The 24,172-nt window shown below is 40.8% G+C and overlaps 1 protein-coding gene across 4 annotated transcripts in view; it reads right to left on the reverse strand.

Moving 5' to 3' along the window:
- The window catches only part of agap3 (ArfGAP with GTPase domain, ankyrin repeat and PH domain 3), a 137,201-nt gene that overhangs the window by 55,502 nt on the left and 57,527 nt on the right, over positions 1 to 24,172 (reverse strand). For all 4 annotated transcript variants that reach the window (XM_072680236.1, XM_072680237.1, XM_072680235.1 and 1 more), the window contains exons 2-8: positions 20,131 to 20,189; positions 16,082 to 16,169; positions 10,713 to 10,798; positions 8,129 to 8,270; positions 7,345 to 7,479; positions 4,451 to 4,578; positions 1,927 to 2,082 (exon numbers count right to left, since the gene is read on the reverse strand). In XM_072680236.1, coding sequence (XP_072536337.1) covers positions 1,927 to 2,082; positions 4,451 to 4,578; positions 7,345 to 7,479; positions 8,129 to 8,270; positions 10,713 to 10,798; positions 16,082 to 16,169; positions 20,131 to 20,189 — 794 coding nt within the window. The remainder of the gene's footprint in view (positions 1 to 1,926; positions 2,083 to 4,450; positions 4,579 to 7,344; positions 7,480 to 8,128; positions 8,271 to 10,712; positions 10,799 to 16,081; positions 16,170 to 20,130; positions 20,190 to 24,172) is intronic.

The raw sequence follows: 24,172 nt of genomic DNA on the forward strand, positions 1-24,172 counted from the left end.
GCAGAGTTCCATAAAACTAACTGTATCCATCAAGTTTTCACTTCAGCCAATGTTTTGACACTACAACACAGGCAATTTGTTTTGAAATTGATTTAATTTCTATGCTAAAAAAAAAAGAACTATTCAAAGGACCGTTGACCCTTTTAGTGCACGAGTTTCATCTAACTGGTGGATCATTAAATTTAGTTTCTTTCCAGTCTTTTCTAGATGGTTTTGACAGTGAAAAAGTTTGAGAAACGATAATATACACGTGTTTGCTTATTCTTGCTTCAATTATTAATACAAAAAAAGTATTCTAAGAGACTGTAAGGCCACTCTTTAAGTGCAGATGTGAAAGAACAGTAAACATAAAAACACAGAAACAAACAAACAAAAAAAAGCTGTGCAAAGTAATGAATGAACAAGTAGTATGACGGGATGGTTGGCCTTCCCCATTAAAGCCCACAGCCAAAACTCATGGAGTGTACATGGAGATCTCCCTGTGGCGTCCGATCGCCAGTGACGCCATGGATGGTTGTGGTCGGTGGAGACATCTGGTCAGTGGACCGGCTCTCTCAGGTGGTTTTCTTGCGCGTGCAAGTTATGTCTTCTCCGGTTGCCTTGGACAGGTCTGTCTGAAGTTGGAGACCTTTAAGGAGCCTCCTTTCTCTTTCTCTCTCCTCGTTTTCCTCCTCCCTCCCCGACACCACCACCACCACCACCACCATCACCTCATCCTCATCCTCATCCTCCTCCTCCTCCTCCTCCTCCTCCTCCCCTCCCTCCCTCCCTCCCTCCCTCCCTCCCCTGTCCAGCCGGCCGGTCCTCAGAAGGTCATTAGTTGGAACTCTCGCTCGCTCTGCCACTCCGGCACCCAGACGGGGTAAGTGGCGTGCTTCTGCTCCGTCACACGCACCGGCAGCGGCTCGTGGCCCGCATGGAGGGGGTTAGACACTACCTATCAGGGAGGGAGGGAGAAACAGGACAAGGGGAGCTAGCACAACAGCCGCCACTGCTGCCAATCATCCTCCAGGGGCCTTCTGATTGAAGAGTGGGTAAGGGAAGAGGAAGGGGGTGGGGGTGGGGATGGGGGGGGATAGGGGGTGGGGGTTGTGTCAAGGATGTGGACGGACAGGGCTTAACCTGACAACTAGAAACAGGCTGGGCCTGACTGGGTGACTGGGTGAGACACTTGCAGCTGTGGGCTGAATGAATCGGGGTGGTCTTGATTGGTTAGGCTGGAGGATGGGGGGTGGAGGGGCATGGTGGTGCTAGTAAAGTGTGTGTAGCTCTGCCCCTGTCTCTTGCTCCAGTAGAAAGCTTCGCTAGGCGAACGTCTGTTAAAGTGAGAAGAGAAGGGGGGAGGGGCTTGGCGTTTGTTGAGTTGACGCAGTGACAGAAGGGAGGGCAAAAGTGAAAGATGAACAGAAGCTCTCTTAAAAAAAGGAGGAACTGGGGGAGCAACATGCATATTTCAGAGAGATTAAAAAAGCTCCAGGGAAAGGAAAATAAAGAAGAAAATAAAGCATTTATATGTGACACTTAAAACATTTGCCCTTTCCCTCATTTCAAAGCATCAGTTCTAGCCTTTCCTTATTCATTATGGTGTTTCGCTGTGGAAAGCTTGCTTTTATGTGCTTCTGCGGGCAGACAGAGGAGGGCTTTGGTAAGACTGAGCTCAGCTGCTCCCTCAGGTGTTCGGAAGCTGATATAGCGCTGCCTTGGTGCAGAGGAGTGCTGGGAGCAGTGTCCTCTAACTGCAGATCTAAAAACAGCTTTTCCGTCATCATTGGCTTTTTAAAAAAAAAAAAAGAAAGAAAAAAAAGAAAGCAGCACAGAGCTGTCCCGAGGCCTGCAGTTAGGGGGAGCTCCCTCTCTCTCGTTCTCCCTCTCTCTTTCTCAGTAGTGTGAATGCGTGGTGCTCTGCATCAGCTGCCGCATACTTACTGTGAAGATATTGGAGCGGCGCTTGGACTGCTTGCGGATGGGTGTAGGCGTGTTGGAGGCGGCAATGGTCTCGATGCGCATCTCCCGCTGACTTATGCTGGGAGTGGAGGGCACGGAGGAGGAATAGTCACTGAATGCACCCCCTCCATTAGCAGCCTGGAAAACGCAGGTGGTGATAGATAGATGGATAGATGGCAGAAAGAAAGAAAAATGGATAAGAGAAACAGAAACAGAGATAGAAGAACAATGAGTGAAAAATGAAAGAAACAGAAAGAGGGAAGGAGACAGGGGGAGAGAAAGCAGACGGATAGATGGAGGGAGGGAGAGGGAAAGAGAAAAAGAGAGACAGAGAGAGAGAAAAAAAGACAGATGTTGTACACAATATCAGAAAGCAGTGAGCATTGAGAACTGGATAGGGACAGTTAATCAGCAGAATCTAGAGGAAACCTAGTGACTGAACTGTAAATAAATGGCTCTTTGCTTTTTATGTGACTGTGTTATGCTAATCTGCTATTAACCTGCTTTTAACCTGTTAACTTTTAACTTTCCAGCTAAAATTATTGCTAAGGCTGGTTTTTTACGCAGCGACAATGTGATCCAACGTGACCAGCTAAGGAAAACCGCTGAGCAGAGCAAAGATGACTTTGGGACAATTGATTGAAAATCGGCTGTAATGCGATTCTTGAAGAAGGTGCATTACTTGACAAGTGATGGGTGAGGCATTAAGTCAGTCAAAGTAAAAAAAATGAATAACCTTTGTTAGATTTTATTTTAAAAATAAAATTTTGCTTCACTTACTATTGGGTCTAGACATAATGCACCCAGCTCCTCTGTGTTTATCTTTTACAGTGGGGCCAAAAAATATTTATTCAGCCACTGATTGGTCAAGTTCTCCGACTTAGAAAGATGGTCTGTAATTTTCATCATAGGTACACTATGAGAGACAAAATGAGAAAATAAAATCCAGGAAATTACATTGTAGGATTTTCTAAAGAATTTATTTGTAAATTATGGTGGAAAATAAGTATTTGGTCACCCACAAACAAGCAAGATTTCTGGCTCTCACAGACCTGTAACTTCTTTAAGAAGCTCTTCTGTCCTCCACTAGTTACCTGTATTAATGGCACCTATTTGACCTTAATATCTGTACAAAAGACACCTGTCCACAGCCTCAAACAGTCAGACTCCAAACTTAACCATGCCCAAGACCAAAGAGCTGTCGAAGGACACCAGGAAAATGAATTGTAGACCTGCAGCAGGCTGGGAAGAGCGAATCTACAACACTACACACTACGCCGAGAGTGACTAAAATCCTGCAGTGCCAGGCTTATCCCCTGCTTAAGCCAGTACATGTCCAGGCCTGTCTGAAGTTTGCCAGAGAGCAAATGGATGAACTAGAAGAGGATTGGGAGAATATCATGTGGTCAGATGAAACCAAAATAGAACTTTTTGGTAAAAAGTCAACTCGTCGTGTTTGGAGGAATGCTGAGTTGCATTCCAAGAACACCATACCTTCAGTGAAGCATGGGGGTGGAAACATCATGCTTTGGGGCTGTTTTTCTGCAATGGGGTCAGGAGGACTGATCTGTGTTAACTAGGCCATGTATCGTGACATTTTAAAACTCCTTTCAATCAGTGAGAACATTAAAGATGGAACGTGGCTGGGTCTTCTAGCATGACTGTGATCCCAAACACACCGCTCAGGCAACGAAGGTAGAAAGCAAAGTAAGAAGTAAAAGCATTTCAAGGTCCTGGAGTGGCTCTGCATGGAGCAACATACCAGCTACAGTGTGAAGCTGGTGAAGACGTACAGGAAACTTTTGACCTTTGTCATTGCCAAAAAAGGTTATGTTACAAAGTATTGAGTTTAACTTTTTTTTTCTGACCAAATACTTATTTTCCACCATAATTTAACATTCTTTAAAAAATCCTACAATGTGATTTCCTGGATTTTTCCCCTAATTTTGTCTCTCATAGTTGAAGTGTACCTATGATGACAATTACAGACCTCGCTCATCTTTCTAAGTAGAAGAACTTGCACAATCAGTGGCTAACTAAATACTTTTTTGCCCACTGTACATTTTCGATTTCTCTTTTCTTTTCTTTTTGTAGTAAGTTGTCTAACATATGTGCATACATGTAAGCCAGCCTAACCTTAATATCACAGCTGTTTACACAGCTGCTTGCACCAGCATTAGTCATGCCTTGTAAGCTTGCTGTAGATTGTGATATAGGTGGAAAGGTTCTTAATTACCTCTCTCCGGACATATAATTTGAACGTTGCGAATGTAAACTACCTAATACATCACAGATGACATTATAAATAAGAACTGAGAATTATTCCAATAGCAAAATGAATGGCTAGCATTGTCATATATTCTGACACTGGACTAACATTTTCTATTGAGGAGAACAATCTTCTGCAAACCATTAGTGTGTAGTCTTCAGTTCATGTACTGACAGAGCTTTCCTCGTAGCACAGTGCTGCTACCATGCGGTCTCTGTCAAACAAGGTTAGGCTCACCTGGTTGATGTGTACAGAGGGGATGGCCGCAGCGGGGACGGACGAGTGGCTGGGTGAGTTGGGCAAGGATTTGCACGGCCCGATGGCCAATTGCTGCTTCTTCCTCAGCGCCACCACCTTCTGAGCGACTGCAGACACACGTGTGAATTTTTCGTTACAGTGAAACAAAAAAACAACAATAAACAAACAAACAAAAAAAGACACCAGATGTGCAGTCAGTCAATCTGAACATCCAGATGTTTAAAAAATACCCAGAGAGACAGAGAGATTTTAAGGAATAGTCTAATAGCATCTGTTTTGAACAATTATTATGATTTGCAAATCGCTTTATATACTTATATACATATACATATTATATATACACTTTATACTACTATACCCCTGCTATCGGTCACCAGCTTAACTCCCAGAACTTTCCTGTAGACTCTAGTCTTGTCCTAGCTGTACCCTAATTACATCTGGTGTGGCCCAGGTGAAAATGGGGTTTTCTTTGAGTTACAGTTTCTTTCACTGTCCTCTAAGTCCTCTTAGGATTTATGTTTCTTAGGTTGATAAACAGGATGGAAATTGTCTTTCTGTTATTTATTGGTGCTGTTTATTGTCAATGCTTTTATTAATGCATGTGCAGTATGCTTTCAGGGGACAAATGTCTTGTGGATCATGTCTGAAGCATCTGCTTGTATTGATCTCTCCAATATTTTATTTCTGCTACAAAAAAAGGCTCTCGGTAGGAACTGGGTGGTGTGTTACTATGAGAAATCCACCCACCAGGGGGTGTACTAACCTCACAGATCATTACATCACACCCATTAACCAAACAGTGCAACGTACACTGCAGCAAACAGAACAAAGCTCTATCGAGTGCCGGTCCGGAAGAAGCCGATCCACCGACATAGTGTTGAGCATTTGCTGTAATTAACCATCAGCAGCTATAAGAACTGAGGGGGTGGGGGGGCTCAGCGTATCTTCGTCTTCCTCTGGGGAGATTGCGGGTGGCTCTCTGCTCTGCGCAGTTATGTAAATGCCACCTTAAAGCCGTGAGCCCCCATGGCGCTACCCTCATTAAACGAGTTGTTTGCTGGAAGCTCGTTTATCATGTTGACGGAATGGCCTGTCGCTTCCCTCCGGATTACATCCCAACGACATAAGTTTTAGGGGCGAGAGGAGAGAAAAACCAAGAGAACAGAGAACTGCGAGCTGAAAGGAGGAGGAGGGGGAGGATAAATGACTGGACAGATCAAAAAGTAAGAGAGCTACTGTTGCGTCACTGAGAATAAAAGAAGAGTAGTACAGTGAGAAAGCAACAGAGAAAAGCAGAAAGAAAGCACTGCAGATGAGAGCATCGGAAGGGAGAGGAAGAGGAACGAAAGTGAGAGAACTTTGCAGGCAAGCGGAGGCTGCTGTCTGAACGCTCTGGAGTGTCGAACTGACAACAAAACACATCTTTTAATTATTTCAAACACAGCCTCAGGAAGCAATTAAGCACAGGCAAGAGAGCCGGGCATCGCCATCTCGGCAATAACCAGCGCATGGAGAGGAAGCCATTGTGACGAGATTGGACAGCTCGGAGTGAAAAAGCACTGCAGCGACGCGGAGCAATAAAGACTTCAGTTGTTTTCCACCCAGCTAATATAAAAGCTGGGCCTGTGGGCATTAAGCATTCGAGAGTGAGAGCGTTCATCTAGGATCAGCTCCTTCCTGGCCATTAAATCAAATTACTAGGGACATGAGAGGAGAATCTGATCCTAAATCAGTGCCCAGCAGGGGGCTAGCTGTTGATCAAGTGGAGAAGTGTATTATTATAGAGTATATCATTTAGCTGAACTGCCATTTGAAAGATTCTAGAGGATTCAAAATTTAAGATTGTAACTGCAGTCTCCAACAGACCAACTTCAAGTTAAGTTCAAGTGCTTTGGGGGAGTGGTGGAGAAATTTCAGGCCTGTGGCTAAATTCTCTGATTATTGGCTTGTACCCTCCCACACCAATACTAGAGCAATGGTTCAAAACACTGTTTAACCTAGGAGTTTTTTAGGACAGTGTCCTGAAGCCTATAACATATAATACATCAATTTTTACTGTGTTCATCACCTGCTGTTCCTTCAGTCACAAATCTACACCCACTGTCCACTTTATTAGAAAGGCCTATCTTGTACTTTGAGGGTCAACTGACCACTGCCTGTTTGAGAGTGGTCCTCCACCCAAATATATATATATAGCCTATAGTGGTTCTGTGGCCAGAAAATGAGCTCTGATGAAAGGCTAGAGGATGACTAACACAAACTGTGCATCAACCGATGCATTACAGTCTCAAACCATACACCAGCAAGCCAGAGCTAGAGGCTTTTAATGAAGTGGTCAGCGAGTGTAAAAGCTAATTATGGACCCAATGTGAGCAACCTCTCATTTAATTAGATCACTGCAATACATGTTGAACAGGAGAAATTACATACAAGACAAATATGTATAAGATATATCCAATTCTAACTTTTAGCATTGTAATGAACATCAAAAAAAAATCTTGGTATTAGACTATTCATGTGATGTAAGGGCATAATTATATATCTTCTGCATTGCCACAAAAAATAAGTTTCTCAGTGTGATAGAAACAGAAACAGGAAAATAACACTAACGGCACTTGTAACAGACAACGCAACATTACGGAGGTAGGCTGCTTCTACAAGACCTTTCCACTGCTATTCAAATTGTTTCTCCTGTAATAATAAAATGAAGATCAATGAAGTAGTGTGTTTTGCAACATAACATAACTAAGTCTGATATTATCATGGACACACATGGAAACCGCCTGGTCATCAGCACACATGAAAGAGTGCTAACCAGGTGGTTGATGTCACTTCTTGTTATCACAAAAGACTTTAGTATTTGGCCATCTCACCATCCTGGAAGACTCTCTCTACATTGAGGCCGTAAGTGGAGCAGGTCTCGTAGTAGGTGGAGCGCTTCAGGTCATTGGACAGCTTACGGGCACGGGCATCATCGATTACCCGTGGGTTGGTGGCACTGATGGCATCTTGAGAGGGGAAAGACAACAGTATATGAGGAACACTACTGTACACAGTGCTGCAGTCACCATGTTCAGCTTGAAACCAGTTTATAACAAAGTAAGATATATTTCAATGTAGCCTCATCGTGCTGTGGTTAGGATTTGAAGATTTCTATTTTTCTTAAAACATCTGATTATTAGATTGCTTTGATTAAAAAAAAAAGTTTACTCATTTTTTTTATAATTAAACAGTACTAGTACATAGTAATATACAACACACTTCTCACATATAAAGTGCTGGTTAAGTCAGTAAAAAGGGTGAATATAAAGCATGTCAACTCATCTGATCTTTCCATTATAACAAAGGAGTTTATAAAGACACTGGCGTGGGTAGAGTTAAATACTAAAAGTGCCAGAGCATAGGAGTATACAAGTAATATGGAGAGTGCAGAAGTTAGTTATAGTATATACAAGTAACAAGACATATAACTGGTGTTGTGAGACATTGGTTGGCGAGGTTACCTAGTATCAAAAGAAAAAGGAAAGCTGGTGGTGTTTGTATACAAGTAATAAAAGAAGAAGAAAATTGGTGGTGTTCATTGAGCAGTAAGTAGAGCCAGAGAGCCAGCTGTGTTTAAAGCGTAATAAGGAGCGACGCAGAGCTACTGTGACTCACCCTGCGTCCCGACCAACACCATGGGCACTTCAGCTGTGTTCCTGTAGCTGGACAGCCGCAGGAAGTAGTTATAGACTGTCTGGAAACTGATCTCATCCTCCAAGCTGAAGACAAACACCACCGCATCCACCCAGGCTGCAAACTGAGCAAAAAAGACAGCATAGTCAGCCTTCACAAGTATATAATTACTTACACACAATTACTTACTTTTCAGTCTTAACTCAGTTCAGTCTCGTCCAGCTCTCTAGGCGTCTCTGTCCAATCACAGCACCATCACTCATTTTCCATGGACTTGTATGAGATTTGCAGTCACCTTTGTTTTTGAACGGGCCGGTGGTAAGCAGTGTTTGTGAACGCACTTGTAAGGACAGTGAACCACAAGGCTTACAATGTGTTGCCGTAGACATACACACAACCTTTCAAATTATTGGAACCGCTCATCCTTTTCCTGTTTTTGAACATTTATATTCAACAATTATACAAAGTAGATCTGAATATTATAAGCAACACAATTTTAAATTCATATTTTAAGTATTTTTGGAACTCATTGTAACCTAATTGTTCATATTGTTCAATATTTGATATCAATCATGTCTATTTTTGCTTTTTTAAATGCCCTTGATTTCAGAAGACAATGAATGAGCAGGTGTCCCAAATCTTTCATCCATATAGTGTATTAACAACATGAAACTGAAACTATATCAGCATCTCACTTTGTAGTACTACACTAAAAAGGAACAACATCACACATCAGAGGTAAAAGCGGTTACTCAAAATACCTGCCAAAGAATTTAGTAATGCAGAAAAGCTTATTTTTAATCTTTCATTATATTAAAATGACATTTGGAACCTCTAATAGACACACCCTTGCTCATGTGGATTATTTTGAATAGTTGTAATTCAGTTAATACATTTTACCCCACTGTGTGTGTTCATGTACTGTCTTAAAAACATACAACTTAACTTTAGAGGAGAACTGAAACACTGAGTCATCTGAAAAACTTGAGCAGCTTATGTAATGGTTTATTATTCGATTAAAAATGTTCAGTTTATCATTATAGTGATTTGAGGTCATATCGCTTGGCACTAATTCACTGTCCACTTAATGCTGTTTGTTAAAAGCTATGAAAGACAATGATTTGCTTTCTTGAACATTTTTTACAATTTTTCTGTAAATGTAATGCATATTAAAATGAATATTGCAAAACACTGTAAAAAAAATATTTAAATGGTTTCTTAAATAATCATATCTGGATCATCTCGAGGGCATTTAATGGCTCAAGTTCAGGATCAATCTGAGGTTGTGGCTAAAAGTCGATCATGAACTTTCCCACTGGCTGCTGGGAGTCATCAAGCCTCTTATGCATATTTGAGTGCTATATTAGACACTACATTTCTGTGGTAGAAAAATACCTTGATTTGCTTCTTTCCTCCTACTGCATCACCACTTTGAGCAAATTTCGTTTATCTAGCCATTTGTCATGGTAACGCTACCATATTGGAAGATCCGCTAGCGGAGACAAGAAGCTATAATACCCCGCCTGCTCCACCAGGACTAACCCTACTAGGAAGCATAGCATCTCCATCCATAGCCATCTCCCTTACTGCTGCACAGGAAGGGAGTATATGGTGGTGGAAGCTGCCCGGAGCCATCACTGGCTTGTAATTATGACGAGCTGCAGGAGAGTAAGACAACAGGGGCCACACTGTGGCTGGCCCCATGGGACAGCTATAGTGAGCGACAGAAATCGTGCAAGAGGCATCAATCATTGCCTGGTAAGGCCGATGCGATCACTGCCAATTCCAAATGAGGACTGGGAGAACGCACAAGAACCTCCCAGCAGTCATTTGAATTCAATGCACTTTTCACAGCTTTCAGACACCCTCGTTTTTCGCTGAGAGCATTTAGCACTGAGAGCAATTAGCTTTGCACTGCATTAGAAGGCTATAACAGCATTACTCCTAATAAATGATTCACCAAGCCTGCCGAAAATGTCTCTCTTTAATAAAGTTTGCTACGTTTTATTCTCTAATTTGCATCTGATGCTGAATGCTATTTAAAGCCGCCTGTGTAGAGCATGGTGAGTTAACGGTATACAGAAGGCATGGTTCAGTTTACACCATGGTGCCCAAACGCACAGAGCCAAGTATATTATCATTTATTTTAAACAGTAAATCAGCTATCAGCAATCAGCTTAAGATAAACTTAGCATGGCATGTTGCTAACTTGCTAACGGCTTGCAGCTTTAGGATTCCGGATGGAAGCACTGCTTGTGACATATGCACTGAACTAATCATTATACATTAATTAATATTATTGAGGAATATTAGAAGCTACTACCAGATGGCAATTTAATTATCATAATATTACCAACTGGGAAAATGCAAGCTGTAGCTACATTTGTACCATGATACAATTGTTTATTACAGTAATGGTCATAATGGCCATGGCCATAAATGATGGGCTATAATCATTTCTGAATATAGAAACAATATATTATAATATTATGTATTAGATAATCATCTAAATGCACATTATCCTCCAAAGTTAGTTTAATGATTTTGATAAATACTGTAGCCACACCTGGAGTTCTGGAGGTCCTCCCTCGTCTCGAATCAGGAGGAGATAGCTCTGTCCGTCCACCACAATTTCCTTTTTAAAACGGCCTCCTGCGTCAGAAAAAAATAATGCCTTGATTAATGACCATTCCACCAAACATCTGACAAAGTGTGCAAGTGTTTTTGATCTTGAGAAGAAGAAGAAAAATCACTTCAGACGAGCAGAGAAATAAATAAGATTTAAACTATTGAAATGAAAACTATTTGAACATTGATTTCCAGTTTTTAGTTAGAAATCTGGTCGAATTTTTTTTAAAAGAGCAGAAATTGTTTAACGCAGGTGTAATCAAATCTGGTACTGGAGAGCCGGAGTCCAACACAGTTTGGTGATCTCTGTACTAGCACACCTACTCAACATGATAAATAATGTGTGTGTGTATGTGTGTTGAGATTAGATGTCTGTGTCAGGGGACATCCCCAAACTTTTCTGGTCTTCACTCTACAAGGACCAGGAATAAGACACCCTGGTTCAGCTACCACTTTGCTCCAAATGGAGACAGCAGGAGAACAACATGGGGCATTTGCCTCCACAAAATCATAAAGCTCATTTCCTTCCCTGCCATGAAGTGATACAACAGGAAACATCTCTGCCAGTTTGAGAGCAGAGCACGCAGCTGATAAAAAAGAAAATAGAATATAACCTACAAAATGAAAAAGAGGAGATCTATCCAAGGTCACAACAAATGACTTCTACTGCTTGTGTGTGAAGGGTAAGCACAATCTTGGGTATCTAGCCCCTCACAGAAATGCAGAACTAGATGAACAAGATATACATTCCCCTGTGCTCTTGCCTTAATACCAATATCAATCTCATCAACCCCTACACCAGCCACCGGTTCTATACATTTCACTCTACTGATGCTCTCCTAACCTTGTGCCTTATGTCTGTATGCAAACTGTTTAATAGACAAGATGGTTGGTGAAGTGAGTATCCCTGCCTCTCCCGCAGCAGATTACGGTTCAATTCCCCAGCTGGGCAAGCACACAACTCTACACTTCTAACTCTACATTCCCCCCTGCCAGTGTAACATGATTTAAACCTAAATTACTCTGGATAAGAGCGTCAGCCAAATGCCATAAATGTATATGCACCACTGCAATGTGCTGACTAAACTGAAACAGCAGGCGAAATGCCAAAACATGAGCGCACACGAACTACGAAAATTGGCACCAATTTCAGAAAGCAGGTATGACCCCTACCTGGCAGGACTAACACTGCTGGGAAGGCAAGGGGAGGCGTAACCAAGTATTAGGGAAGATTTTATTATTATTATTATTATTATTATTATTTAAGATACACACAGTCAAACATCAAACAACATATTACTCATTTAGCCGTTTACACAATATGAATTCATATACAGTCAGTCAACACACCAATATTCAACGGGGAATTCAAACATTTTAAATATACCTGAAAAAGGAACTCTGTCTGATAGAACTTGTACACCTTAAACGGGTGGAAACACCCTACATAAACCACTAATTCGCCAACCAGCATCTGCAGTAACACTTCCTGTTAAACAAACAATGAAGTTAGTTCTAACTAGCCCTTTTTAGGTGAACCGAGTGTGCTAGAGTAGTGCAAATGCCACAATAAGCAAACCGGAGGAAACCTTGCCACTCATAGATTAAGACAGTTGTTACTGTAGCAAAATTCCAACACAGTTTAAGGCAAAAAAAACCCCCAAAAAAACCAAACAGAAACATGTCCACAAACTGTGTCCCATCTCTAAAATGCCAGGAATGCATGTTGAAATGTTTGAAGTGCAGAGTCCATGTATATCCTTGCTTGCAGGCTAAACTTCCCTTTACACTGCTGAGCAGATGCCAATGGAATGCATGGACAAGGCCATTTACTTGGTCTAGCTAACTGTAATGAGTCTACAGAGGCACAGGACGGGATAGCCCACCAGAGGCAACAGATGACAAATGTCAAATTATGCAAATTGACCCTTTACAGTAGATTTGATATCAAAACAAATGCAAAGGATTATGAATATCCTACAGGTAAAGAAAAAAGTCACATGTTATTTGCATCTCCAGTCTCCTACATTCTTTTGATAGAAAAAACAAATTAGCTGGTCAACAAGCCTAAATGGTCAAGGCTAACTGATGAACTAGCCACTATCTGGTGCAGCACACAGGAGTATTTCCTGCTCATGATCTTAGATTCCATATTTGAACCAATTCCCTTTAGGATGAGGTGCGTAGTAGAAGAACTGTAACTCACAAATTCTTAGGCGTTTAGATGTTGTCATAATATGATGAGATACAGGACAATATGTATGCCACATTTTACTATCATTAATGAAGTACAAAGAGTAGGAAGGGCTCACTGGCTTTTGAACACAGACATCTTTTGTTGTCATCAAAAGCTGCTTCTTATAATTGCTATCTTGTACACTACCGTGCACAGAACGTCTTAATAACAGCAGATAATTACCATCTAGCTGAGAGGCCAAGTCTCAACATGTCATCAGTGACTGGGGAGAAAGCAAGCCAGTAGCTCTGGATCTGATTCACTCAGATATATATATATATATATATTTATTTGTCTTTCCATACAGTTATAGACTGACAATTAATGAAAGTTGAATGCTGCTCACATGATGCTTGACGCATCTCAGCCCAAACTGTTTTCAGGAATCTACCATCCTGCCTTTCCTTGGCAAAATCTGAGGTTTTATAACATACTCCAGCAGTTCAGACCTTGACACAGCAAAAACAATCCGCAATCCCAGCCTGACCCACTGTTGCTATGGCAACCATCTGAACTACCTGGCTGCCAATCGGTGCGCTGCCAGTGTGGAGGGAAATCCACTGAGACATAGTAACAACAAACAAACCACCACCAACCACAACAACCACAACAACCACAACTACAACATTAGAGCCATTTCTTAACAAACCTTTTCAAACCAGCATTAAAAACAGCTTAAAACATTCAGGAATGAGCAAGTCACTGGGCGTGTCTGTGAGTGAACCTGAGAAACTCCTTCCAGAGGGTCATTTCTATTCAGTCGAATCAAGCTAAGAACTTATTGTCTCTCAATTATTCAAAAGAAATGGGCCCTGTAGCTTAGATATTTGTATGAGGAGCTACCTGAAAGTCAGGTAAGGCTAAACTGAGCGCATTCAAAATAGAAATGCATGAAGAACTGGTAAACATGTCAATGAGTCAAACATAAGCCTAGACTTAAAGACCAATCTGGCTCACAGCTGCAGAGAATCAACACAGAAATTGTTTGGAGGTAGAGCTATAAGCCAAAGTGAGACACACCTTCATTTCCAAAGACTTCAATTCAAAAGAACATACTGAAGCTGTTAGATAAGTATAAAATCCAAAAACGAGAACCTCTGTTAGCACCAAGTTCTAAAACAAGCAGCATGTGTTGTATAACCATCAGGGATGCAAGAGGATATTGGCATCATATAAGTACAGACAGATTCAAAACGACATCAGACAGAAGTTTAGATTTGTACATTATAAAGCAAGTGTGTACTGTTTGGAGGAGCAGAACGTTTGGGTGACAACGCTAGGCTACTGTGCTAAACACCTGTTTTTACATTTTACTGAATTTCATCACTGTCACGCATAACCGCATATCTCCAAAATGGCAAATTTGCAGGGGGAGAAAACAAATGCATGAAAAAAATTGAATCAGGCAAATGCTCAACACAGCTAATAAAGCAATGACTTTGCATCTTAAATACTTAGTAGAGCACCCTTTTGCTGTTATGACTTTCTGCAAACATGACACCAGCTTCTGGCAGTGTTCCTGGGGAATCCTAGCTCATTCCCCATGGGTAATTGCAGTCAGTTCTAGACATACAGCTAATCCATAGGCCTGAAAAGTTCCAGTTTTGTCTCAGTGCTCTGCAGAACAGAATTCCAAATCTTCTGTGGAGTGAGTAAACAAAACTGGAACTTTTTTTTTTAGGAAAGTTTGGATCTGCTGCATGTCTGGAGGAGGAGGAATGAAGCATATGCCTCTGGCACTGAAAATCTGCAGCGTGTGGATGGCAAGCATCAAGAAATCCTTATGCTTCCTGTGAACTGAAGCTTGGGCGTCATTAGACCTTCCAACAGGACAATTATATCAAGCATCCCTCCAAGTCCACCAAGGTTTGGTTTCAGAAGTCGCCCTGAAGATTCCTAGAAGATTCTGACCGTTACGGTCATCTGACTTGAACCCCATTGAAAATCTTTGGTGGGATTTGATGAAGGCGGTTGTAGCGTACAAACAAAGAGGAATGGGCAAGATTCCTCAGGAATGCTGCCAGAAGCTGGTGGCACGGGTTTCTGTCATTCGGTAACTTTTACAGTCACTCAAATTTTGGAATTAGCCAGAATGCACATCCCTAATAAATTAATCCAAGACAGAATTCAGCTTTGTCTAATTGCAACATGTGGGAAGATTTGGCCAACTGTACAATGCCTGAAAATACTAGCTGTTCATGATTTTAGTCTTTTAGTGTACCAATTTTCCAAATTAATGCAAATGTTGGTGGTTGTTCCTACAAAGACATGAACAGTCAGGCAGGTGATCAACCGTTCGCTTGCGGTCAATCTGACCCCTTTTTGAAACTACAACAGCAAACTCCAAAAGCAGCTTTATGTGTTACACCTACCTCTTTTGATAATGTGATGCAATATGATCACAATATACTGTTTATATTGTGCTGGATGATTGAAAGCCAGATAAAGGGAGACAGCAAATCTTCTATGTCAAAGACCTCATCTTCATGGTTGTGAGACAATTGTATGAGGGGAAAGTTGGGAACTTTGGCTTTTAAGAAAAACACTGCTTTGATAGAGCTGCAGAATCAACTTTTGCCGTAGTGGAAAAAAACAAAACAAAAAAAAAAACATGAACAACTGAAGAAACAAATAAGTGTTTTTTGTCAGGAGAGAAAAACACAGTCTAGGTGCCAGTGGCAACTAGGAATGGGAAGCAAGAGAAAGTGTAATGGAATGAGCATGCTGTGATGTAGTTTCTGATGAAACTATCACAAAAACATTGTGAAAGAATCTGTGCAAAATGCAGAACAGACTTAAATGAAACAATTTTCATATTTGTCCATTGCATGCTGGTTCAAACCATCCCAAGAGTAGATTTAGCTACAGATCTTCCCTACATGTCTAATGAAGCAGATGAAACATTTCAACTGTTATTATTTTTATCTGTACAGACTAATACACCGACAGATATTCACACAACGCACCACAGTAGCACAACAGACCGGCCAGCAGGTGGTCTGGTTGTGTTTGTGACCCCTACATGCCTCCCACACCTGTCCCTCCCACCCCCCTTCCCCTCATTCACTCACCCTCTGGTGACTCCTCCTGGACATATGTTCCCGTCAGGTACCTGTGCACCAGGGCTGACTTCCCGCTGGAGAGGTTACCCACAATGCCCTGCAAATTGACGCAGAAAGGAACATTGAAGTCGGAGCTGAACAGAATTCAAAACAAGGGAACAATGTCATGTAAATATTGAAGCAGTTATTAAAATGTACCGTCATTATTTTTACCATTTATAATTTCCAGTTCTGCTGTATTACAGACTGCATCAGCTGTCCCAAAGCCCATCAGCTTTTTGCATGGTGCACCGTCAACCTAGCAGTAACACTTTACATGCCTGTAAACCCCCCCAACAGCACTATGCCTAATACACTCAAACATACAAACACAATGCGACAAAATTGTACACCAATAGTGTACCTGTCAGGTAGGTGGGGCTCATACAGTAGCCACTGAGTGGATGTACAAAGTAGATGTTTCTAAGATGTTATTTGACAAGGACAACTAAATGATGCAACATCCTATGTCAGTACAATACACTACTAACAGCCTTCAATTGGGTCAAATAGCTCAATCTGTCTTTTTTCTAGCTCTCACTCGCCACAGGGAGCCTCCAGTTCAAAATGGGGGAAAACAACTTTCGTTAACGGTTTGCCGCCAACAGATGGAGAAGTTTCCTCACAAGAGGAGAAAAAGAATCTATGAATGCAGTATTTTGGCTTTTTTTTTAAGGAGTGTCCTCCACAAACACATATACACAAATACTCTCATATACAAATGTTGTTGCTACAGAGCAAAGAGAACTTCTTATCTGGACTATAAACCGATTATGTGGCTTTCAGTTTAAAGGTATTTTACCTAGGCATAGCTGAATGACACACGTTTGGTATGTAAAAGTGATAAACTGTGAGTCTAAAACACTGCTGTATTTTCAGTGAAAAGAAATACCGGCATAACACAAAACAGAGCTATAAAACCGAGCAATTCCAAAACCTCAAACCTGTTACATAACAGTCTTGACCTTCCACTAGCAAAAACCTTTCAAGCCCTAGTCAACACTAGTGACGCAGTAACACTGGAGAGCAGAACATTACCACCAGACATCAAAAAACGATCCAAAAGATCTCCTGGGGTGCAGGGCTAAGATATCATCCAGTTGTAGAATGGATATAGAAAACCCCAAGGAAAACCTTGTTCTTTCTATATTTATGCATACTTTCATATTCAAAACCAAATATGCATTACAGGAAAGATCGGGAAGTAGATCTTTCTTCAAAAAAGACAGAGTTTGGTTGGGAAGTCATATGCAAACACCTTTGCTGATTTCTCTTATAACCCAAACAATCGGTTCATACTTTTAAAGATGTGTCATAGAACGTATATAACATTCTGGAATTGTTTAGAAGTTCTAACTTTTTGGAATATGGTAATTCAAATTCTTTCTTCATTAACTGATCTGCATTTTCCTGAAAAGCCTGTCTCTACATCTTTTACCTGACTACTTTTCCTATTGCAAATAGAGCACATAAATTATGGTGACAAGCCCACTACATGAATAACATAATTAAACCAGTCATCGTGCCTCTGTATGAACAACACAGGCCTTATGTAATCTTAATGGACTACAAAGCTCCAGCTCATCGAGGTGGCATAATTAGGCAACAGCTACTAGAGACTGGGGTACCTCAAATGGAGTGGCCTGCACTTTCTCCAGACCTGAATCCCTGAACAACCTATGGGACCAGTGGAGTTGCCATGTAGAGGCTCGTCACTCTGTACCCCTGAACCTCAATGACCCGAGGGCCACCCTTGAAGAAGAGTGGGATGCCAAGCCTCAACAGACAAAAATATATATTTTTATATAATATATAAATATATTTTTTCTTTTTTCCGAATACACTGCAAAGCTATTAAGAAAGCTCCTCACAGTTGGATAATGAACTCTAATCATACCACAAAAATAATCCAAGAGAAATGGAATGTTCTCAAATAGCAGCACCAGTCACCTGACCTAAACCTTACTGAAGAAAAGACAGTGAGACTTTCATCCAAATATTAAAAATAATCATTTTACTTAAGATTGTTAGTCCAATAAAACATGGGGGTGCTAAAGCAGGAATGTTACAAACCAATATTAAGTCTATCTAGAGCTCTAAAACACTCTAAACTAATGTTTGTGTCACTGCATGTTGCCTCTGGCCTGTAGTAGATTTTTTTATTTTTTTTTCAAGGGCACTGCAATCCAGCTCAGTCCTGCCATGCCTGAGAAAATTCAATTGCATCCCTGTGACTCTGGTGCTCCGAAATCCCTGATTGTGGCTTGAAAGAAGCATGCTTGATCCCCTCAGGATCCACCGTGTTCTCACAGGACAAGGTGCAAGATGCCTGTGTGTCTAGAAAGAACAAAGGCTCTGACAACGCAAACATCCTCTTTCCCCTCTCTTTAAGTAGCAAGTGGGTGATTAAGCCGCGTTTGGGTTTAATTACGGGGATGAGGACGCTGAGCGGCCTTAACGAGGCTTTAGGAGGAGCGATCCTCCAGAGCGATGCAGACATAAATACACTCCTGATTATGCAAGTGGAGGCTCGAGGCTTCTTATGCAAAAGAAGGTTAGAAATCTCCTCAGAGCATGATTGATTTAAATGTTTTATCAGCGTGTGTTCTTTTCTCATCAATGTATAATGAGTATTTCACCGAGGATCCTGTTAAAGAACTGAGAAACAGGCACAGTATGTTGAAGAAAACTGTAAAGCAATGGTCTATATAGTGACAATCATAGCACCTCATGTTCGGAAATGAGGATAATTCATTAGTAAGTTATTAATCCTTAAAAAAAAAAAAATAAATAAATAAATAAATAAATAAATAAATAAATAAATATACATACACACATCATATTTTATCAATTATGGTCATAGTAAAGAAAGAAATACAAAACATACCATGATCCTATAAAAGTCAAGAGAGGAAAACAGGAACCTAGGAATATTTTCCCCACTGTATTACAAGAGTCCTCACTGATGCTTTTTCTAAACGCCTATTCTGCAGGATTATGCAGTTAAAAAAAACAAGGATCCACTGCTGTGTCCTTTCCTTCAGCTGCTGTATCGAAAGCAATGCCACTGATGAAATAATGCACATGATTATGTTAATTCATTCCGGTAAGTGGAGAAGAAATGGAAATCTAATTGAAATGGGCATGGTTTTAAGAAGCTAGATTTTTCCAGTTTTGAACTGACCATTAAAGGCTAGCCACAAGTGGTAGAGAAGGCAATCCACATTTATATATATATATAGAATATTTATTAGAAGTCTAATTTGTTTTACCTTTTAGTGATAAGTAAAACATGCACAACAGGATCGCTGATGACTTAAGGGTTAATCTAAGTAACCTCATAGTTGATTGACCAGAGAAAAACCTTCAATTTATACATGTGCTGATAAGCAAAATTCTTGTTTGTTCTGTGCAAAGCAAAGAAAATCCCTTCATAGTTTTGCCACATTGTTGTCATTACCACAGCATGTTAATTGCACAAAAATAACTAACCATATTTCTAACAATGTAATTACATCATTCCATTTTAACCATGGAACAAATTGTTTAATTTAGGAGACAATATAAGCACTGTAAACTTTACATTACAACAATGTGTGTGTGTGTGCGCGTGTGTGTGTGTGTGTGTGCGCACACGAGCACGTGTTTGAGAGAGAGAAAGAAACTTCAAAGAACTCTAATGATTGATGCGGGAGGATCATTTTCAGGTACCGTCAGCGGTCTAACCTGAAAGTGTCACTCACTGTCAGCGGCACATCTGCCCCGCTGTGTCTCTGTGCCAGCGACGCCAGTTACAGTACTGTTTATGGGAAAGGTTTTTTTCTGCACTTTTCCCACTGAATTTACAAACTGTGACATTCTCCCAAGCCTCACAAGCAACAGTTCCATTTGTCTGTTCATATTTTTTTGCATTTCATTACTTGTATGATGCTTTTCATTTGAGCATGCAGGTTCAGGACTGATTTTGTTTTAATATCCTTCTGTTAAGTAGTGAAAAAAAAAAAGCTTAAGAAGCTTACCACTTTGAGCTCGGGCACTGATCTACTCAATGTCCACTCCTGACTGTTGACGAAGGAATCTGCAAAAGAGAAAGGACAGTCATTGTTAACACAAATCTGGTGTAGGGCTGTCGCATTGATTTTGAAATAATAGGAGTATCACAATGCCTGATGACAAATGGTGCTTTGGCAAAAAACACTCATCATTGGGCGAACATCAAAGGTTTGTGTGACTGAACAGAGAAGAATATTTAGTTCTCTACAGCTTAAATGTCTCCCTCCCCATACAAAATACTTTTACATGCAGACAAAATGATGTCAATCTGATGCTAGTTTATTTAAAAACACTGAAACTGTACTAAACCTTTAATTACAGACACCTCTAAATTAGTGTGCTAAATGGTAAAAAAACAGGCAATCTTTGAGGCTGTATACATGCCCAGGATGCACTGTGATCGGATTATGATCGGATAACTAAAACCTGTGTAAACAGAGTGTAAATAAATTAAGTGTAAACAGAATGCGTTTTCTGTGTCTGGATACAGTTATGCAAGTGGATATAGGTCTGTCGAGAAAGATAAGTATTTCTTACTGGATACTTGTTTGTGTGTGTGTGTGTGTGTGTGTGTGTGTGTGTGTGTGTGTGCCCACTTATTCACCAGTAGACGATCAAGCATATTCTGTATGACCCTTATTCTGTTCCGCAACTATTCCTCTAAACAGAAGATCTCAACATCTCTAGGAGCTGTACCACAATGTTACCACGACCCTGCTGGATTTTGTAGAGAGCAATGGTCACGCTACCGAAATCACAGCAGCTGCGGGACAAAACCGATGCAGATGATTTACTGCCTAAACTGGTAACAGCAGAGGAGATACCATGTTTACAGTTGTCTACAGAAAGTAAAACTGAAATGATGTACGTGATTTTTAAAAAAAAAAAATATTTTTTTTTAAATACACGTCCAAACTAAACCAGATCTCATGAGGTCACACTGGAGACACACATTTTAGCCAAAAAGTGTAAGCAGAATATGAACGATCTGAAAGTGAAGGAGCCTCGCCTGGGTACTTTTCAAGCTCTGCTTGAAAAGCACCTTCCTACATAAAACAAATGACGGGTTGCAGCTGCATCCACACAGATTAAATGTACTGATTAAAGAGGACATGTATGGCTCATTTTCACAACAACAACTCAAGTCTGTACTAAAAAGGCTCTTCAGTGGAGCATCCTTGAGGAATGATGGTAAAATCTAGTCCGACGTTTACACTGTGTACAGTAAACCAGTCCCTACAGCACACACAGAACAAGCAATGAGAAGCCAAAACATTTTGAAGCCCCCACTCTCTTCACACAATGGCGTGTAATGAGGGTGCTCTAGCGGCATAGCAGGTACTCAAATTAAAAGTGAGCGCCCCTCTAAACTGATCCCAGACCAGTGTCATTCTGCGATGGGATGAAAAGTTTACAGATAACATCTTCCCTCCGGTTTAGGGTTCAGACAGTGTGTCTCCATGAAGCAGGTGGGGAAAGGCGTGCAGCCCACACACAGCTTACTGCTGACGTTTGGGAGTGCTCAAGGGAAATCTGGGAAACGAGTAGTGTACTTCCAGTGAAGCAGCCTACAGCTGGTGTTTAAGGGCCAATAATTGGAATACTTTTCTTAAATGTCATTTCTGTCAAATTAGAAATTTCACTCATTTCCACAATGCTGACTTCACAGTAATAATGACACTCAGTCAACCACTGGGTTTGGAGGCAATGAGGGGTAACGAGAGGAGCCATTTCTTGCTAAGTAAATATTTCCCTCAGAGAAAAGTCAAAGACTATAAGAATAATGTGGCACCACGCCCACATTCATAACACTAAAACACACTGTTCCCAAAACTGAGAGACAAACACACAATTCCAGGTCAGCAGAAATGCGAAAGAGGTTAGGGTGACTTGACACCTGTCATTCATTCAGCACTGCAGTACTGGAGGACGAACCCAAGCAAGCTCTCCTTAAAAGGTCCTATAACTCAAATTGATGATCATATTGATGACACATTTCCATCTATCCCACGGCACTTGAACAGGAGTGCCTTGGGATGTCTTATTTGACCAAACTTACTTCAGAAGATGAAGTACTAGGTTTTGGTTAAGGCTAAATTGTTCTTCTGAAGTTTCTTTATGAAAATGTACCATTTTATTTTTTTAATCAAATTCAGATGAACTGGCCTTTTTAGCTTAAAAAAGTACTTCAGTTAACATTCAGTAACAGCAAGAAATTGGAAGTATATGGATTGCATTCATAATTTACTTATACATATGTGGAAGACTTATGTGCATCAAGAAAAAGCTTCAGCACAAGGAAGCCCTATTAGCACTTAATCACTAAAAGAGTGAGAACCACCAAGAACCTACAGCAGGTTTTCAGCCAGTTTCAGGATCCTTTTATTGAATAGTTTAAAGTAAAGACCCAAGACATATTTCTATATGACTGTTTGTAAACATGAGAAGCATTTGCTTGATCAGACATGTTAGCTGGATTGAAGGACATAGAAGCACCAGCATGTTTAATAGAATTAATATTTGCAGACCGCCCATGAAGAGGCAATTTCGTTTGCTGACTGGCTGAGTGACTGACTGGTGAACCTTGTTGAAAATAGCACGCACAAGGACTACCTCTTGTTTGCCTAGAAGAGACATTTTCTTGTCTGAGGACATTTGCCACAAAGCTAACAAGTATATGCTGTCGTGGGAGCTGTAATCTTATGTAAGCTGAGGTTTGGTCTCCTTGCCTGCAGTGTTGACTCAACATTGCAACTGGGCACTGGCAGTATCGCTACTGCTGCGTTGGCATCACTATTGTGCCGGCCGCTGGCCTTGCCCAGCTACATTACCACGGTGTTGGTCACAAGCCATGTTCATGGTCCTGGGCCCTTCACATCCATAAAACAAATATGTGGTCTGTATCTTCTGCAGAGTGCAAAGCTCGAGTCCTTTGCCAGGCAGGGTCACATGAAATGTTACAAGAAGCAGAACAGATGTGATTTTATACCACAGCAACCTTTTTAAAGTAAAGCATATACTTTTGGTCTAAAACTCCCCATTGTTGAAATGCCAATGATGATTCTATGTAGCCAGTGGCAGACGGTAAAACTAGGCTTGCCTGGTTTTTCTTGTTTTCGATTACCACAGTTAGCTAGCCCCATGGCTGGATGCCAAGCATGTTGTGAAGCACAAGACAATTTCTGCCAAGCGGAGTACTACAGTACTTTCCATGCATTTACATGTTTCCGTCAGAAATTCATTGCAATGCCATGGTGTCCAACAAACAATGGCAGCTAATAGAGACTAGTTATGATTCAAAGTGCTGACACCAAGGTATTGTGTGTTGTACCGGTAGTAGAATCAGGTGCAATGAAGCGGATTTAATTTTTCCATCTAGAGTTTAATCAAAGTTGAGGCAACGATGGCAAAAACAAACAACTACAGTGAAAAGAGAGAGAACAGAATGCCTGTTGTAACTTTGCGTAAAGTTCCACCTTCTTATCTTTTGCTCAGCGATTACATCACCTCTAACATTTCAGAGAGCCCGCACTGAATCACTGCAAGAGTTTCCCTAAAATGCCTGACACACACACACACACACACACACACAATACAAATCAACACATGTTTTATTAGGTTAGATGGCAGCACTAACAATGCCAGTGAATAAGACTACAGCTCCTAACAGAACCTGGTGAAACTCTGGCATTGTTTTTCATTTTAACCTGAAAATGAGGAACAAACAAACATTCAAGATTCTGCAGGTTTCTAGGAACATACTTTAATTTTGAAATATTCACCATATTTACTATGTTAATCCCTTTGTACAAAAAAAGTGTTTTGAGTCATATCTCCTCCATCGAAGCTGATGTATGATGACTGTCAGGTGGATTTGTTGTCCTCATCTAAAACTTGTCCATGCCAGCTCAAATACACACTGCCCTCACAGCAAAGGGGACACTCATTTCAAAACTTTGACTTTTCATTCAAATTGATAAGCTGACCCAATCATTGGCAATACAATTT

The sequence above is a fragment of the Salminus brasiliensis genome, chromosome 5 (assembly GCF_030463535.1).
Source record: "Salminus brasiliensis chromosome 5, fSalBra1.hap2, whole genome shotgun sequence".
In the NCBI taxonomy this organism is placed as follows: Eukaryota; Metazoa; Chordata; class Actinopteri; order Characiformes; family Bryconidae; genus Salminus; species Salminus brasiliensis.